At 36.3% G+C, this 19,415-nt stretch overlaps 2 protein-coding genes across 2 annotated transcripts; one reads left to right on the forward strand and one right to left on the reverse strand.

Moving 5' to 3' along the window:
- Positions 1-8,965: 8,965 nt before the first annotated feature.
- Positions 8,966-11,342, forward strand: LOC113362785. Its single transcript, XM_026605280.1, has 2 exons — positions 8,966-10,032; positions 10,153-11,342. Exons 1-2 carry the CDS (start codon positions 9,121-9,123, stop codon positions 11,146-11,148), a joined length of 1,908 nt encoding a protein of 635 aa, XP_026461065.1. The 5' UTR covers positions 8,966-9,120; the 3' UTR covers positions 11,149-11,342.
- An 8-nt stretch (positions 11,343-11,350) lies between these two features.
- On the reverse strand, positions 11,351-15,433 carry LOC113362784. Its single transcript, XM_026605279.1, has 14 exons — positions 15,216-15,433; positions 14,975-15,077; positions 14,227-14,343; positions 14,021-14,118; positions 13,822-13,905; positions 13,608-13,738; positions 13,425-13,497; positions 13,284-13,329; positions 13,013-13,122; positions 12,804-12,911; positions 12,651-12,710; positions 12,220-12,281; positions 11,774-12,086; positions 11,351-11,639 (listed from the first exon to the last, which is right to left on the reverse strand). The coding sequence occupies exons 1-14, from the start codon at positions 15,294-15,296 to the stop codon at positions 11,415-11,417; spliced, it is 1,611 nt and encodes a 536-aa protein (XP_026461064.1). The 5' UTR covers positions 15,297-15,433; the 3' UTR covers positions 11,351-11,414.
- Positions 15,434-19,415: the final 3,982 nt, after the last annotated feature.

Raw genomic sequence — 19,415 nt, forward strand, 5'->3', positions numbered from 1 at the left:
AAGGAAAGAGATTTTGGAAGATTTGGGAGAGATTTAATCGGTATTTTTGATATAAATAGATGTCTTGGGTCATATAGAAGAGGTGTCGAGAGTTTGGGAACCTAAGGAGAGCCAGAGAAGAAGAAATCAGAGCTTGACCAAACTCTGTTTCTGCTGCTGCTGCTGCTGAAGAAGAAGAACGCGAAGAACATTGACGCACGGGAAACAGTCGCAGAATAGTGTCGTTGTTTAACAGCTGAAGAACATTAAGCTGTGCAGGGCAGTCGTATTCTAGGGTCTTAAAATCAGCGACAAAGCAACAGTTTTTCTGTAACAGTTCCATTGTAACAACTGTTTTGCAACACCAATACACTGTTGCAAACAGTCTGTGTTATTACTTTTCAATCTTTTAATCATCTTTTGAGCAAATAAACACATATTTTGAGATCATGATTAATATGAGGAGCTAAACCCCATTGCTGAGGCGATAGAGGAAGCTATTTTTCCAACAAAAAGTGGTATGTTCTATTTTATCTTTTTTTTGCAATAATTATATGATTATTTGCCTTGAACTATTATTGAATATGATTTTTATTTGAGTGATTGTGATCTATTTTGATGGAGTATGCTTAGTTTTAAGACTTTTGATGCTTCATACTTGGTATTTACAATTATTACTTTTGAAAATCTACTTGTTACAATATTTTATAATCAAATTAAACAAGAAAATTGCATAAATATAAGTATTGGTTTAATCACATTGAACTTGGAAAATAGTGGAATCTTAGCCTCAGTGTTTCTTTTAGTATTGATATCATATTTGATTGAGTTTGCTATAATTTTTAGTGAGTTTTCTATTAAAATATTAGAACTTAAGTCTAATTAATATCCTTCACAAGTCTGAGAATCGAACCACTATTGCCACTATCTACAAATCACATCACAGACCTACCAACATTTCCAAACTGTATCTGCGATTCTGTAACTCAATCAACTACTCAATTTCCCAATCCAGATACACATAAATTGAGTTCAAGTAACACTGTGTTTCAATTAGGCATTCTAAAACAATCATCACTATAATCTGTAGCATTCATACTCCAATATTTTTGCAATTTCAGTTGAGACTAAACACAGAACCAATCTTCAACATACTTCAACTATAATCTTTAGCTTCAATTCATACTTAACAACATCCATAATCCATAAAATCATTAACTGAAATTCATAGATTTACTAAGTTATTGAGAAAACAATTACCTGAAGAAGATTCCACTCAAGCAATTTAATTTAGCTTCTTCTTCTTCTTTAACTGGATTCAGAAACTCATATCATACTCAATAACCTATCAACTCAATCCACTAACGCCCAATAGTTCTTTCCATCTTGATTTTAAACCTCAATAATCCAAATCCCTAATCCACGGTTCATCACAGCCAACACAACTCAGCTTCAATCAACTTCATCTTGAACTTCAGATCACTGCTCAAACCCTAACTACCAAATTCAATCTATTCTTTAACCTCGATTCTAATTCAGATTAAATCCACCTCTAGTTAACCTTCTAAACCCTCAGTTTCATCTTCCAGTTCTTCATTTGTATTTCCCTCAAAACCTAAGTTCACTGATTTCTCAAATTGAGAACTTCTTTGAAATCAAATCCTCTAAACTGACCTCACCAACCTCATCTAATGGTTATAATCTACAAACCCATCTTTAATTTCATCTTAATCTTCACAAATCGAACTTCTAAACAATTATCTGAGAAACCCTAACTTGTTGAACAACAAATCAACACAACACGCATGTCCTCATCAATATCAGTAACATCTTCTACTTAATCTACTCCTTCTTATCAACCGATTCTCTCAGCAACACTCTCAAATTATCAGCAGGAAGAACGTAGAAGGAAGAAAAAGAAAAGAATGAGAAAGAAGAAAAAAATAAGAGAAAAAAGAAATGAATGCATCTTCTCGATCCAGTCTAGAGATAAGGCCGACAAGGAATTTTATGGAACCTCGCTGAATGTTAAGGGAGGCCCCAGTCAGTCTAATGACATAAAGACTATTTTCCCCTTCTCACTAATCCAATGATTACTTCCTCGTTTGATATCCGACTGCCAAGTTCGAGTATTCTGATAGGGTGTAGAATACATCCTATTTATTATCTATTGTTTATGCTTTCTCTGTTATTTTTCTTGTAAATTATGTATTTTATGCATGTTTTTGAGTTATTAGGTACTCTTGAGTCATACGGAGGAAAAGAAGAAGAATTTTCTAGACTCATCTAAACTCATGGGTTTGAAGAATTGGGCTTGGATTTGGAAAGGAAACTTGGAAGATTAGGAGAATTGGACTTGAAATTGGAATTAGGCTCAAATTGGGAAAGTGGTGTTATTATGGAATGAGGATTCTATTCCTAAGAGGATTGCTAGGAAATTGAAGCCTATAAATAGAGAAGTTCTCTACACAACTTACACACCTTTTACACACACAAAAGACTTCTCTTTTCTTTATTCTTTGTGTGAAATCCTTAGCATGAGTAGCTAATTTTATTGATTGAGGATGAATTCCTAGTTCTTAATATGTTTTGAGTTTTGTTTTTAAATCTACTTTGAAGTTTTTCACATGATTATCGTTTGTTTTTACTAATAGGAATGTTTATACATTCATGGTTGATATATAGGTCATTTAGGATGCATACTAAATTGATTTGTTAATTGATCTAAAGCTAGTGACAGTTAGGGGATAAGTAATCGTTTCTTGAATCTTTACACAAGTGGCAAACACGAGACCTTGCGGAGGGATTCCGTGGAGCAATTGTGTGTGAAAACAATGTTAGCAAGTAGACCTTGAGCTAAGAGTCTAACTACTAATATCAACCTAATAAATTCATAAATCTTAATGTGTTTAACTAAATTACATCTTGAGTGAGCTACTACTAGGTGGTTTGGTGAATATAATCCGGTAGTCGAGAACTTCCGCATCCGGTAATACTAGGGATTTAGGGGTTTAGCACTGAGCTAGCTGCTTTACCTACGGTTGGTGTTAATCTGTGACTAATAAAAAGTGGAAAAGAACATAACTTGAATCATCGTTTTGCAACGAAGAAAGATTCCTTGATCTAATCTCTCTTATTGATTTCAACTTAAACTTTTAATTGCTTTATTTACTTTATTTTGTTTTTAAAATCTAAAACCAACTCCCCCTTTTCGTGACAACTTTACAACTAAAAATCTCTTGCTCCTCGTGGGAACGAACTTGACTACACTATATTACTTTTTAATTAAGTGGAAAAATATTAATTAATTTGTTGTGGTTACGATACCCATAAAACTTTGGCACCGCTGCCGGGGAGCAGCGGAGCAGCTTTAGTTGTTTTTATTTTGGCTTTATTTTTGTTTTTAACTTTATTTTCTAGAATTTTTATTTCAGGTACCAGTTTTCTATGTACGGTGGACAAGAGAAAGCATATTACAACAATCAATACGGTTTTCAACCTCAACATAATATCAACTTCCAACCATCCTTAGGATACAGACTTTATGGATATTCTCATACATATCAACAACCTTATGACGGGTATGTAAGTGCACAATCACTAGGAGTGGAGGATAGTAATGCTTCTAAATCTATGTGTGATCTCCTCGGTGTAAGGAAACCTAGTTTGAGGGAACTTGAGAGAATGTTCTATCAATTGATCGATAAAGGCCTAGCATCGGATGAAGAAATTCTTGAAGCTAAAAGAGCTTTAAGAATGGAGCGTGAAAAACGTTATTATATGGGTTACGATGATGATTTTGAACCTTATGAAAATTATTGTAACAAGGATAAAGTTATTCCAACTCCGGATCATAATAACGATCCTTCACCTATCCAAAAGGAGGAGATTGGGTGTGACTTATCTATTGTTATAAACGGTGTAACACTCTCACAAGAAGATCTTGAGATTTACGCCGAAGAAGATTTTATGAGAGAGGAATGACCCGATTCTGATGACGAGGATGTTGAAGAGATGATGCTCGAGAATGAAACCGAATTGAATGATTTTGTGGAAGAGCCAATTGAACTTTCCAATGATTATAATGATGCCAAGACTTTGGTTAAGGTAGAAAACGACGAACAGCAAGGTTTTATAGAGGACCACAATATACAAGAGGTAAGTAATTCACTTGAATTTTCTAAGGATGAAGAGGATTACGTAATACAAGAGTTTTTGCAAAGTTTGTCTAACCTTTTGCATATTGATTCCTCTCCTTTACCTCTTATTGGTTTGAATGTATGTGCTTCGAAAATATTTTGGATGATTTTGTTTCTCGATATCCACCATTGGAAACACTTGATGCTAGCACTATGCAGGTTTGCCAAAAGGAAACTATGGAAGTTCCCAAATTCTATGTTCTTTATACACTTCCGAGTGTGGACAAGAATAAGTATGGGGGAAGTTTCTATCGAGCGATAATTTCACAATTATTTTCTTGTGCTAATATTTGTATGAAGCTATTGTTTGCAAAACAGGTACTATGGGTGGATCCCCAAATTTTCAGATTGTTAGTATATGGGGAATGAATCTTACAAGAGCCAAGTCGGGTCGTCGAATTTAAAACAAGCGCTTAATGGGAGGCAACGCAAAGGTTTTGTATTTCTTACATTTTATTTTTTATTTTCTTTTTGTTTTGTTTATTTATTTTTTCTTGTTCTATATCATACTAGGATTTCCCACCTTGACTTTACTTGGACGATTCAATTACATTGAGGACAACGTAAGGTTTAAGTGTGGGGGAGTGATTAAGCATTTACTTTTATTTTTTTAAAAAAAATTGCATAAAACCTCCAACTTTTAGAGATTTTAGAGTCACTAGAATAATTCTAGGTATATTTACATAGAGAATTCTGACCGACATAATTGAACTTGGAAGTGTTAGAATAATTCGGTCTCGTTCTATTCCAAATTTTAAGCTTGGGTTCGCGTTAGGTTTCGTTTTCCTAAGGCGGGAAAGAAGGGAGCGGTGATGAAATCCAAACCCTTATCTTGTATTGGCCAGGCCTTGCCCTTTACTAGGAATTTAAAAACAGTCCAAATTCGTCCTCAATCAATGAATCACCTTAAGGAATACAGTAAACCCGTTGACAGGAGATTCGCGAGTGTTTCGATGGACTTACCTCCCGTACCAGACGGGGGATGAACCGTTGAAGTCGACTCAGGCCACGACTCCTATGTCATGTACGAACCCGAGGGGCCGAGACGATATAGAAATCGTCGTCCTTCCCTGCACACAGTTTATATAAAAAAAAATTTGTTTAATAATACCCTTCCGTAGGGTAAAAAAAAAAAAAAAAAAGTCCAATTGTTTAAAGTCCAAAGTCCAAAATAAATAAAAAAAATTACAGTTTTCCTCACACACTCTAAAAAAAATTAAAAATTAAAACTTAAAAATTAAAAATTAAATCCTAAAATTGTCCTTTTTTCTTCTCTTTTCGCTTTAAGCTTTTTCCTCTCCAAGTCCTTAGTGCTCCGCTTCGAACCTGTAAATCAAAGAAAAAAAGACAAAGTAAAAAGGAACAAATAATAGAAAAAAAATAAACCTAAAAAAAATAAAAATAAATCTATATACAAGTCCGCGTCGGTGGCGCCATTTTGTTGTAGTATTTTTCTGCGGTAAATAAGAGTTCGTTGCTCGGACTTGTAAAGATTTAAAAACATAAAAATATATACAAACGTTTGTCACAGGATCAAGAGACACTAGTACTCAGGATTCCACCATAATCATTCACATAATCAATATATTATTCCCAAAACAATTATAGCTCACATAAAAATAGGGACTCTAATTCTTGCCAAGGTAGATTTTTAGAAGATTAACTGTAAATCGAAAGCATGGCATATCAAAAGTACTAAGACCAAGCATAAACCATCAAAAGAAATGACAATCAATTAAGAAAAATCATAAAACTATTTATAAAAAGTGCAAGAAGTCATAATAAATTATTATATGCGTGAAATATGGCTTCTTCCATCATCCCTGTGTTGGGGTTTAGCTAATCATAATAATCATATTCTCAAAATATATTTGATGCTCAAAGTATGATTAAAAGAGTTAAAAATTATAAAACATTGTTTCTGAGACTCACAGAAGGCGTCCAGAGAAGAACGACAAAAGATAATTGCAGCTAACTGCGACACTTCGCTGATGCTGTTGACGCTGCTGAAAATAAGTCTTCCCTGGAGAGTCTGTTCTTCGTGTTCTTGAAGCTTTTTAATGGCAGCAGCAGCAGCAGGTGAACATTGTTGTTTTTCCTTCTTCTTCGCTCCTCCTGGCTCTGGCTCGACCCCAAACTCTTGATAAACCTTCTCTAACTTCTCTCCACCTCTTATATACTTCACAGCTCAAAGAAATCCCGATAGAATCTTTTTTTTTTCTTCTCTGCCAGTTACGGGTTTCTATCTTCTTCTCTCTTCTGTACGCGTCTGTTAGCTATCCCATTGCCACAAAACTCTCTCCTGACTTGAACAAAACTAGATACATGTATATCTAGCGTGAAAGTCTTCCAAAAATTTCTCACAAAATATTTGAACGTGAACAACAACATACGTGTCCTGTTTGGACTTTGATTGCTTCTCCCGGTCATTCCAGCCACTTCTGGCCCTTAAAATCACCCCTGTTAGCTTCCTATAAGTCCATAGAGTAAGCCCAAACATTTCCAGCCCTTTAATCGCACTATAGCTCCTTCAAAAATTCCGATCAAAAACTGCCAGTTAACAAACTCACTTTCCCGCCAAAACTTCATTTGAAATGTGAAGAAGAGATGCCCCCTATCCAGATCCGGTGTCCCTTTAGCAGCTGCCTGGAAATGGGTCACCCCTTAGTAATTAGGTTACCCCTTATCCAAAATCGAGGGTCCGTATAGTGAGTTTTCTGGGATATTTTCCGCACTTTTTCGGGGTTCCTCCGGGGTATTTCTGAGGTGCTTCCAATACTCTATCAACGGAGGTCCAAACGCCGCATTTTCAGCCAATTATGCCACAAAATCTTATTCTTCTAAAAACACCTACAAATAAATAAAATAACCAAATAAGTATAGAATCGAGTACTAACACTATATACAATTGAGATATATTAGACACATAAATGCGTCTATCAGCTAGCTGCTTTACCTACGGTTGGTGATAATCTGTGACTAATAAAAAGTGGAAAATAACATAACTTGAATCATCGTTTTGCAATGAAGAAGGATTCCTTGATCTAATCTCTCTTATTGATTTCAACTTAAACTTTTAATTACTTTATTTACTTTCTTTTGTTTTTAAAATCTAAAACCAATCCCCTTTTCGTGACAACTTTACAACTAAAAATCTCTTGCCCCCCGTAGGAACGAACTTGACTACACTATATTACTTGTTAATTAGGTGGAAAAACATTAATTAATTTTTTGTGGGTACGACACGCATCATAGTCCATTCTGCATAACTTTTCGAGACCTATCCAACGGTACTAGTTTCGTATCTAGGTCGTTGTTAGATTAATTGTTATTAATTAACCTTCATGTTAAACTAATCAAGTTATTATCGGCCGATACGCCTCTTGACTAGTCTAATAGCGTTGACGAGCTTGAGGGTCCTTACAGTTCTGTCAGGAGAATTTTTTGGGAATAGAAGATAAAAACTGCTCTAGCGCTAAGATCAGAACACATAAGACATTATACCTTTTGCTATCTTGTGGACTTTATGGCTAGAAAAAAATGGCAAATTGTATAATGGAAAATACAGGGATTTTGAGACATCATAGATAATGTAAAAATTTTAATCTTTAATGGGTGTATGGGTACAAAGATCTTTGAAATTATTTCTTTGATTAGTGTTTTTATAATTGACTAACTTATTATCTGCTATGTTTTTCTATTTCCTTTTTTTAGTACCGTTTCTGAGTTAAAAAAAAATGTATCGGTGACGAAGGAGACATAACGATTGTGGTGCAAATATGGTGGAAATGCACCTAATATTTATTTACAACAGTTTCGTCCATTGACTTATGGACAAATAAGCAAATAAGCGAATAGGTGCCAAGCACGATCAAAGTGTGATCCCAAACCCTTCTCCTAAACTACTTAGGCTAACCCCTATGGGATAGATTGAACTGGTAGATTGTCCAAAAAGTGTTGCAAATCAAGAAAAAAGTGTGGGAAAAAAGTTAACACTACTTCTGGATACTTCTGTCTCCTAACAACTGCTCGCAGTTCAACTAGCAGCGAGATTGAAACGCTGAATGATTCAGCGCTGAAAAAATGATACAAACACTGAACGGTTCAGCGTTGGGAGATTAATTTTCTGATCTAACGGGTGAGATTTAAAGCACTGAACCAAACAACATTATATAGTGGTTCCAGATGACGTGGTCTTCTAATCTAACTGCTAGATTAGCTATCCCATAGGACTTAGGAGGTTGCCCTAACTGACGTGAATTGCAATCTAGTAGGACCATAGGACTTAGCCGTACGCCTTCCTTGGATCCCAAACCCTTTTCCTAAACTACTTAAGCCTTCCTTGGATCCCAGGTAAGGGTGCACATACCCTACCCATATCCGCCAACCCTATCCTACCCGCCAGTTTTTTAACCGTATCCTATCCTATCCACTATTTGGCGGGTAGGGTGGCGGGTAAAGATTTTTTTAACCACCAGTAAACGGGTAGGGTGGCGGGTATAGACCATATCCTACCCACCCTACCTAGAAGTGCACATACCCTACTCCTACCCGCCAATCCTACCCTACCCGCCAGTTTTTTAACCGTATCCTACCCTATCCATTATTTGGCGGGTAGGGTGGCGGGTAAAGATTTTCTTAACCGCCGGTAAACGGGTATGGTGGCGGGTATACCATATCCTACCCACCCTACCCGTTGTGCAGCCCTAATCCCAGGTAATATTAGACCCTCCTACTATATAAAAACACCGCAGTTGCCACCACGTTGTAGATACATCACACAAGAACAAAACAAAACCCTAGTAAATTCGTCAGATTTTTTCAAATTCTCCATCAATGGCTGTTTCCACCGATTCTACCGTTGTTTCTCAATTTGAACTCATTGGTCCTCCATCAACTCACCGCCAAACTTCACCAAAACAAAATCAAATCTCAAAACCAGATGATACAGCAGTGCCTGATTCGACTCCTGCTTCTAATGGTTTCAAATTTCAACAATCCAAACACAAATTCTTCATCTCATCTAAGAGGATTGACAGAGAATGGATCAGCAACATATGTCTCAAGTGGTAATCCATTACTTGATTTCTTCTTCCATGTCGTCCCTGATACGCCACCCGAAAGTGTAACCCAAAGATTAGAATTAGCTTGGAATCATGATTCCTTAACAGCATTGAAGTTGATATGTAATTTGAGAGGTGTTAGAGGGACTGGTAAATCTGATAAAGAAGGGTTTTATGCCGCCGCGTTATGGCTTCATAAGAATCATCCCAAAACCCTAGCTATGAATCTCGAAGCTATGGAAGATTTTGGGTATTTCAAGGATTTACCAGAGCTTCTGTTTAGATTGCATGAAGGGATTGATATCCGAAATAAACGAAAGACCGAATGGCAGACTGAGAAGTATAATTATCCAGTTGATCCAGAGACTCGGAAACGTGTTCGTAGGAATCCAAATCAGAAGAATGTGACAGCGGTACATAGGAGGTATCCAATTCAGAAGAAGGCGGTACCGGATTCCGATGAGGTTAAGCCAAAGAAGCAGAAGAGTAGGAAGGAAAAGGAGACTGAGTTGTCGAAAAGAGCACTAGAGAGGTATGGAAAAGATACCGAGTATAAGAACTTGCATGATAAAGTATCTGATCTTTTTGCCGAGTTTTTAATCTCCGATTTGAAGTATTTGAATTCCGGTGAGACCGGTAAGATTAGTTTAGCTTCAAAATGGTGTCCTTCTTTAGATTCTTGCTTCGATAAGGCCACCCTTTTATGTGAAAGTATTGCTAGAAGATTTTTTCCCCGTAGTTCGAATCCTGACTATGAAAATATTGAAGAGGCTCATTATGCTTATCGAATTATATGGACTCCTGCATTAGTTGGCGCTATCGAATTCACATACGAAAGAAAGATACGAACTTGGTAAATGGAAATTGAAGAAAGATCTTTCCATTTCATCAAAATGAGAAGCTTTTTCTACCGTGATCGTTTGAGGAAAGAATACTTGGTTCCTCTGTGTAAAGTGTTGGAATTGCCTGAAGTTTACATGAGCTCTCAGATGTGGGAATCATTGCCGTATAATCGTGTTTCTTCTGTTGCTATGAAAAAGTACAAGAGATTCTTTGAAGAACATGATCAAGAAAGGTTTAATGAGTATTTAGAGAGTGTTAACGAAGGGGAGGCAAAGATTGCTGCTGGTGCATTGTTACCTCATGAGATCATAGGTTCTTTGATTGACGAAGAATTTTTGTTGGATGACGAGTATCTTAGGCGTAAAAATGCTGAGGATTGTAAGGTTGCGGAGCTGCAGTGGCGTAGAATGGTGGATGATATGTCAAAAATTGGAAAGTTAAATGACTGTCTTGCAATCTGTGATGTATCTGGTAGTATGAACGGAACGCCAACGGATGTCTCTGTTGCTCTTGGTTTGTTAGTATCAGAAATTACTCAAGAACCATGGAAAGGACATGTTATCACTTTCAGTGAAATACCTCAACTGCACAAGATTGAAGGTGATGATTTGAGATCAAAGACGACACCCGTTAAACGGATGGCCTGGGGAGAATCAACTGACTTCCAAAAGGTGTTCGACTTGATACTGAAAATTGCAGTGGATGGGAAATTGAAGGAAGATCAGATGATAAAGCGTCTTTTTGTTTTTAGCGATATGGAGTTCAACGAGTCGAGGTTGGATTCAGCTGCTAATGACTGGGAGACTGACTACGAGGTGATACAGAATAAGTTTAGGGAGAATGGATATATGAATGTGCCTGAGATGGTGTTTTGGAACCTTCGAGACTCTTCATCAACTCCTGTGTTGGGTCAACAAAAAGGTGTGGCTTTGGTTAGCGGGTTCTCAAAGAATATGATAAAACCGTTTCTCGATGGTAAGGATTTAAATGAAATTACACCCGTAGGAATGATGGAAAAAGCAATCTCTGGTCAGGAATACAGCAAACTTGTTGTAGTTGATTGAGAACTGATCTTGTTATATCTGTGTGAAAGCAAATATGTTCTGTCGCAGGATATCTGTTCTCTAATTGCAAGTTTTCAAATTATGCAATTTTAAAGCAAATTTTGTTACTTCTCCAATAATTTTTACTATTTTATTTCATAAGATTGAACAAAGGGATGAATTGTCAGTTGATGCTGCGGAACAAAACTGTTATAACCTTCTGTTTTTTTTTTTTTTTTTTTTTTTTTTTTTTTTTTTTTTTTTTTTTGCATTTCGTGAAACCAACATTAAGCTGCAGACCTTGTCTTTGGTCTTTGATCTAGGTAAGCAGGATAAATGGTATCAAACACAACCCTCGCAAATACATATTGAACTTCCTCGAGCTTTCCCATGGCTAAATACTCGTAATCAATTTTATTCCCCCTTCTAGGTGTAAATCCCTTCCTCTGACTACCTTTCACACAATCAAATATTCGTAGCACCCTCGTATAGCATGCTAATGGGATAATTACCTGCGTACATTACACAAAACCATCTACATTTAAAAACTGGTTGTTCAAATAAGTCTCTTCCTTCTCCCACTGATGTGAGACATATAGAGACAGAAAACAAAGTTTGAACTTGAACAGTAGAAAAGAGTACTAACCAAATCAGAGTATGGAGCTTGAGGGTACTGAGCCATTGCTTGAGAGACAAACGATTCGTCCGTCATCTGTCTCAATGCAACTTTCACTAAACTGGCAAGATCCATAACCTCCATCTTTAGTTTCTCGTCAGAATCCAAATCCTGCGTATCTAGTTCACTGAAATTACTGTCATGTGGTCTGGTTATCGACCTTGCTATGTCTATCCCTTCTGGTAAATTTCCACCATTGTGGACTGTAAGTGCAAATGTGGCAACTACAAGGGGATCCTTAGGATTATCTGCTAATGCTTTGTGGAAAACTAACATCGCAATCCTATACAAATAATCAGAAAAATAGATTTAACAGCCTACCAATGTCAAAAATATGTACGTACCACTACTTTAAATAACATGAGAAGCTATGATCTGGGTACAGAAAGTGCAAGCCAAGCAGTCAAACTACTTACCATAAGCTCTGATGGCATGGTCTGTTAGGCGCCAAAAATGCATCTAGGTTAGCAAATAATGACTGCAGAAAAAAAATAATCAAATAGTTATAACAGTTGTATGCCCAAAGTTTTCAGCCGTGCAATATGCATATACAAAAACATGTGTTGTCTATCATCATTGACAAAAAAAAACATCGAACCAAACTAAGGAAGAGTATGGTTGTATAAAATATTGTATTAGCCACCAAGTTCGTGTGTGTGTGTGTCTGCATGAATGCCTCTGTGTTTCTAATATTGTATGCCGTCGTTGTCACTTCAGCCAATTAATTTTGACTACAATACGATATTATTTAAGCTTTGAATTTGTATTTCCAAGTTCCACAACGTAAATGATTCCCCGAGCAGATATCCACACCGGACCAAAAAAGTAGGATTTTACTTGAACTTACCAAAAGCATGTTCAACCTCTTATCACGTCTCCGAAAACCCTGGGAGACAAAATATGCTGCCTGTGTGGAGCAAGTGTCAAATATTACTCATATACTCTTGGGTTAACACATAACCAACGGATCCCGCATTTAAATGAGGAAATAGAACCATACTTGAACCGGCAGTAGTATCTCCAGGAGCCCAACCTTCCAGAGTAACCTCAAAGAGGCTTCTGCGGATCCATATGCCAGCATGTAATTCATTTCCATGAGGTGCCTAGTCTGTGGTATTGAAAAAGAATAACTTGAGGATGAGCTTGGGTACTATTATAACTTGAGAAGATATGAAGTGTAAGAATAACGACAATAAGTGCTATAAACACCTTGTCAAGTCTCAGTATGGAGCAAGACAAGTCTTTCAGAGAAAATGCTGTTTCCTTCGTAAGACGGAACCCTAAGCGAGCTGCAATTCTGATTGCTCGCAGAATGCGAGCTTTGAAAATCAAGATACTGACATTAGGTGCTAATCTTTTGGCAGATATCATGTAATATATGAGTATAAAAAATATGGTGAAATTGAGACAGTGTTTATTAATACATCAAACCCACTGTTAATGAACAGTGAAAGAAGGAAAAATGAAATAAAATATTTACCACAATCCTCTTGAAAAGAAGTATATGCAGGTATCACGGTCCGAACCTACAGAGCAAAATAGCTAAGATGAGAAAAGCATAACCACCAACTAGATCTGTACTAGTTCAAGGCAGAAGAAACTACTAAAGATACATGCACACTTTAGCTTTTTTTAAATCTTCCATGCCTCCAATATAGTCATAGACAACATTTGCATATGGATCAAGCATCAACCTGCACATATCCGCCATGAAAATTAGAACCAATGTAGACCATAAGTTACACTACACGCAAATAAATGTGCTATCTCTAACTTCATATAGAAAATGTCAAAAATCAACTACCCATTAATTGTGAAATCCCGTTTCATGCAATTCCTCCAGATAAGGTAATCCTGCTCGCTGCAACCACGAGGTTTTCTGAGAAAATCACTAGAGCTGGACTTTTTTCTACTAGAGGTGCTAAAACTTGATACCTGTTATACACAAGAATCACAATTTTGTCAATGCAATTTAGAAGAATCATCATTCCAATCACTGAGTACAACAGATGACATACCTCGATGAATGTATCATCAACGTGCACATGGCAGATAGGGAATCTTCGTCCAACTATTTCACACCGTGAAAATGTTTTCACTACCTACAGATAGCAGTAAAAGTTTAAGATAGTCATCCCAACTATTAAAGTACCACAGATTTATTATTTGAAGTGTTTGTACCAAAACAAGATAATAAACATGAAAAGTGTAAGCTACCTGTCTAAGCTCGGCCGAAGTAATAATATCAAAATCCTTGGGAATTTGCTTCAAAATGAGATCCCTCACACAACCTCCAACTAGATAAACCTCGTATCCTACAGTTACATTTGCAAATTTATTTATACCACCGCAATCGCTTGTTTGACAAGCTCAGATGATTATAAAGGAGTAGCAGTGTAACACAAAAGGTGGAATTTACATACCTTTTCTTTTCAACTCCTTGAGAACAACTTTTGTTGGTTGCGAAATCATCGAAGAAGTAATTCCAAGTTCTTTAGCATTCCATTTCTTCCATTTCAGTGCCACAACACCAGCATTAACTATTCCGATACCAAAACATTCAAATCCGTATCAGAATATAGCCAAAAAAAGAAAAGAAAAAAAAACTCAAGAAAACCAATACTTCAGGTATTCAGATACACACATCAACACCAAGAACAGTTAAACTGAAGGGAGCAGTAAGTCAATATCCAGCACCAACAACAGAACCGTTTTGGGGGCCATGGCAATTTCCGGCTTATGCTGGCTTAACAACTGCCACTAAAATCAGCCACCACCACCACCAACAACAAAAAGGCTATGGCGCCAGAACCCAATTGCCCTTGGCTTCTGTTGGCTCCGCCACCACCGGCACCAACCAACAACAACAACAACTAAAAGGCCCTGGGAGCCATAAGGGTACCACCAATACCTTAAAGGCTTCTGGAGCCACCATAGGTCATGGGAGGACAACTGTTCCATGGTCTAGGCTGCCTCCAACAACAATTAAAACGATTTTGGAGCAAGCACGGGTCGTAGGAGGCCGATTTCCACCATGACCTACTCTGCCCCCGCCAATACCAACAACAACTAAGGCTTCTAAAGCCAGCAAAGGTCATGGGAGGGCATTTGCCCCCAGTGCATTAACACCGGAAAAGAAAAACAGAAGAAGGAATAAGCTTTAAAACTCACCTGTTTTATGAGAAGTAAGTTCACTATCACCATCATCATCATTGAAGAAACCTTGTTGTTCGGATAGGGTTGTTTCCACAGCCATAACTGAGCATTTTCTAACCTAAAACATCCAAAAAATAAAATAAATAAATAAATAAAATCACAACAAATGAAAATCAATCCAAATAATGATACCTCGATTTAATTTAAGGACAAGAGAGTGTAAATTGGTAGTAGAAAAGGAGAAATAGTGAAATACCTTGCGAATGCAGTACATATAAGGAGGAGAACGAAAAAGGAAATGACTTCTACAGCAAAAACCCAAGCCTGATATCGCCATTGAAGTAAAGGGTTTGCACCATATCACAAGAGAATCATCAACAGTAATTGATGACAACAAAAAACCCTACGAATCAGTAATTATGAAGTGAATTTTGAGCGTGTAAAAATGGGTTTTTCCATGAAGATGGGTGAGAGGGAAATATTATCTGTCGACTCCGTTGGATAAAATATGATCGTCTTAATGGGCTTCATAATGGGCTAAAAGCACATTAATGAAGATTCTGGGGCTTCTCAAATCAGTAGAGGGGCTTATTCTGATGGGGAAATTAGGGGGAGACACAAAAAAAAAAAATTTCGTTCTCAGGCCCACAATTAATTTTGTATGAAAAATTTCTTGTTTGGTCCTAAGCCCATAAGGTTATTTATAGTAGGGTCCAACCGGAATTTTTTTTTTTCTGGAGGTCCAAAATTAATTGAAAACATTGAAATGACCATAATACCCTCTACTACCAAACGTGTGCGTGTCTACACCCTTATTATATTGAGTACATATCCGCTGCACTGCTTACAAATTTGAGTACACATAGCTTATATACTTATAAATTCGAGTACATATCTTCTGCACTGTTAACTATTAAAATCAACGGCAAGAAACTTCACTCTCTTAACTGGTTTTTCGTCCAAGTTTTACAAACCCAATCTTTGAATATTCGACCAATGTTTCCATGTTTATCTCAAGTTCTAAATCAAGCTTTATCTGGAGTTGCCCGTATATAGCATTTAAGAATCCTTTATATTAACTTGTCTTCTCTTCACTGCCTTCTCTTGGCAGCAAAACGACTTCAAAACCAAACCAAACTCTCCAAAATTGAATACCCAATCTTTATTTCCTTCTCAGCTTCGAGATCCCAGTCCTGATCTCCCTTGATCTTCATTCCAATCAATGACAGACAACAACTCTTTCCCAACTGGTTTCTCGGTATTAATCTCTCACTCTGTCTTGTTGTTCTGAGCTTCTGGATCACGCCTTTCCTCCTCAAACACGACCACAAGAACCGTGACTAGCTGCTGGTCGACTTTGTTGGACAACGGTGAACTCTTGGCAGCAGCTCTTCGTATTTTGGTTGTAGACTGAGATGAAATGAGCGGAACTGGTCGAGTGTATTAGGACCTAGCTTTGTTGTTGCTGCGTATAAGACTGGCCCTTATCACAGCAGGTGGCTACCCGATTAATAAGTGTGACTGCCTTGGATTCAAATCCATTAGCACCTAGCGTAGCCAAAATGATGAATTATGCCTCTTCTCCTCTTCTTTCATGTAACATGACTCCAAAATGACTGCAAAATAAAACAAACGTAATATACAAAAATACAAGAGAAATAACTAAGAAAAGCATAAAAAATTGACATTCAAAAGATGTATTTAAGACACTTATCACCCATTACCAATGAAAACTCTTAAGACGTGTAGGCGTTTAGCAAACCATACCAACTAACGAAGAGTAATAATCCTGCAAAATGTTTTCCAGTCTATAAATGATATACTCAATTTCTTGACAGTACATCTGCACTCAATTTATTCGGTCCTTTCTTTTTCGAAGGCAACAAATAACTAATTCTTGACAGTACTTATACACCCAATTTATTGACAGTATACCTACACTCAGTTCATGTTTTACATCTACAAAAATCATCCTTAAATAAACTCAATTCATACTGTATAATCCAAAAAAAAATCGTTCTCGAACCGACACATAAACTGCTTAATAAGCCAATTCCATTACCAACCCAAAAAGATCATATAACCAATGGATAATGCTAAGAAACAAAATTCTTCCTTTCACACCATTGCGTTGCAAAACACAACTAATTATATCTAAACCTATGTGTAATGCTAAGAAAGGCAAGTCTTCGTTTCACAACTATCAGTACATATTGGATGCACTCATATTTTCAGTGGATTTTAAACATAATAACACGGATTTAATGTTAAGAAAAATATGTACATGATCCTATAAATGTCCCCATAATGAACAATACTTCACTTAGTCCAACTTGGGTAATTATAGAGTGAATATACTTAAAAATTGAAACTAAAATCGTTATGGGTTGTCCAGCGGATAGACGACGGTGCTGGTATACTAAGAGAAAAAGGTATAGCAAGGAGATAAACTGTTTATTAGTTGTTTTTTTTTGGTATTCCTCTATGCGAAAAAAGAAACTTAAGCAAGAGCTTACGTAGTTGTGTTGATAAGGTGTACCAAGCTCTGCTTGTAAAAATGACTTTATGCAACCATATCAACTAGCACGTCTTGTTGAGCCCCCTGCTAAGTGACCAACTGAGATGATCAAAAAATGTATAAAAACTCCAAGCGGATTACTTGGTTATGCTTAGTGCAGAATAATAGTTATGGAGCAAAAAACCAGCAGCTACTGTAATGTTCTATGAAGTGTAGACTGTGATTTTTACAGAGTGCAACATTTATACACTGATTTCTCGTCAGTGTAGCGTATATAAACTGAATTTTCAGCAGTGCAGCATATACGCACTGCCAAATTATACCAAATGAAGCTGCAAAAACCTTCTACAATACTTATCTGGGAATAATACAGTACATTCATTATGGACTCCATCAAACTCACTAAAAATGCATGAGAATGCAATACATGCATTACACACTCTCATCAAAACACACTAAAAATGCATGAGAATGCAGTACATACATTATGCACACCCATTAAAACACACTTCATACTAAACAAGATTACATAAACAAGAATATCGAAACACTTACATGTTTTCATTATATCGTCCCAAGAACTTCACCGGAGTTTGATCCTTCAGAGAAAGGACGCAACCATCAATAAATTCAGGAAATCCCATTATACGCCACGGCCACCACGATCCATTCCTACGCCTAACCCGAACTAAACTACCAACAGACAAACAGTGGCAAAACTTTGAATAAAACAAAATCAAATGAACTAAAAAACCAACTGCATGTAAAGAAAAAGTGACGAATCCATGAATATAGACGAATTAAAGCACATATTCAGTACTACACATACGTACTAATGGATCAACAAAAAAAAAACAGTTTGTATCAGTATTCCACATAATGATATAACTAAGAATAAAAACACTATGATGAAACAACAACAAATGATATAACTAAGAATAAAACATAAACAAAAGCAGTTCGTATCAGTATGACACATATGTACTGCTGATTCATGAACTAAAAAACAAACCGCATGTAATGAATCTATCAAAAAAACATAATCGAGAGTCTTATTTTAGTATGAAAGATATGTACTTATGGATCAAACCACAACAAGTTATAAAACTAAGAATAAAACAAAATCAAAAGTAGTTCAAATTAGTATGCAACATATGACTGCCGGATAATACCCGTGAAACAACAAACAAACATGATTTTGAGAAAATAAAGAAACGAAAATAACAAGATAATCAAATTCAAAGTTCAAATAAGATAAAAATAATCATAATCTAACCCAAAAAGATCGAATAATTACGATCAAGATGCATAAAAATAGTACGTCATATACGAACTGATGGTTAATAAACAACCAAAACTGAAACCAAACCTATAGATGCATAGTAAACACGGAAAAATAGTACGTCATACACGTACTGATGGTTAATACACAAAACCAAACTGAAACTAAACCAAAATCCAACAAAAACAAAACTAAAAATATCAGATTTAGTAACGAAATGAACATAAAACATGATTTTATAACTAGATCTGAACTATTTTCATCAAAAATCACCAGTACATCATATACGTACTGATGATTAATATACAAAATCAAACTAAAAATAAATCAAAGACTAACAAAATGAAAATAAAATATCAGATCTAATTAAGCACGAAGACCGGAAAACATAATCAAACATCAACTAATTAATGATTAAATCAACTTACTAGAAGCTCCATATAAACAGAATCGATCTTGGATTCGTGAATCGATCAAGACCTTATAAAAATATTCATCACCAGAACTTTTCCTGATACACAAACGAGAGAGGATGAAGAAAATGAATTGGATTTCATCAAAATCCAGTAGCAGCAGTGAGAGGAAAGAGAAAAGAAAAAATAAATCGGGAAAAAATAATCAATCCCTTGTTTATATATTTATTGCACTAAAGGTTA

This window comes from Papaver somniferum, chromosome 4, assembly GCF_003573695.1.
Source record: "Papaver somniferum cultivar HN1 chromosome 4, ASM357369v1, whole genome shotgun sequence".
In the NCBI taxonomy this organism is placed as follows: Eukaryota; Viridiplantae; Streptophyta; class Magnoliopsida; order Ranunculales; family Papaveraceae; genus Papaver; species Papaver somniferum.

Bases quoted from the DNA above. Each gene is read 5' to 3' on its own strand.
- LOC113362784 (XM_026605279.1), bottom strand. From the start codon at position 15,296: ATGGCGATATCAGGCTTGGGTTTTTGCTGTAGAAGTCATTTCCTTTTT. The intron at 14,344-14,974 runs GTGAGTTTTAAA...GTATCGGAATAG, and splicing joins ACTTACTTCTCATAAAACAG to TTAATGCTGGTGTTGTGGCA. The intron at 13,498-13,607 runs GTAGTTGATTTT...GGATATGTGCAG, and splicing joins CGGGATTTCACAATTAATGG to GTTGATGCTTGATCCATATG.
- LOC113362785 (XM_026605280.1), top strand. From the start codon at position 9,121: ATGATACAGCAGTGCCTGATTCGACTCCTGCTTCTAATGGTTTCAAAT. The intron at 10,033-10,152 runs ATATGGACTCCT...AGCTTTTTCTAC, and splicing joins CTCATTATGCTTATCGAATT to CGTGATCGTTTGAGGAAAGA.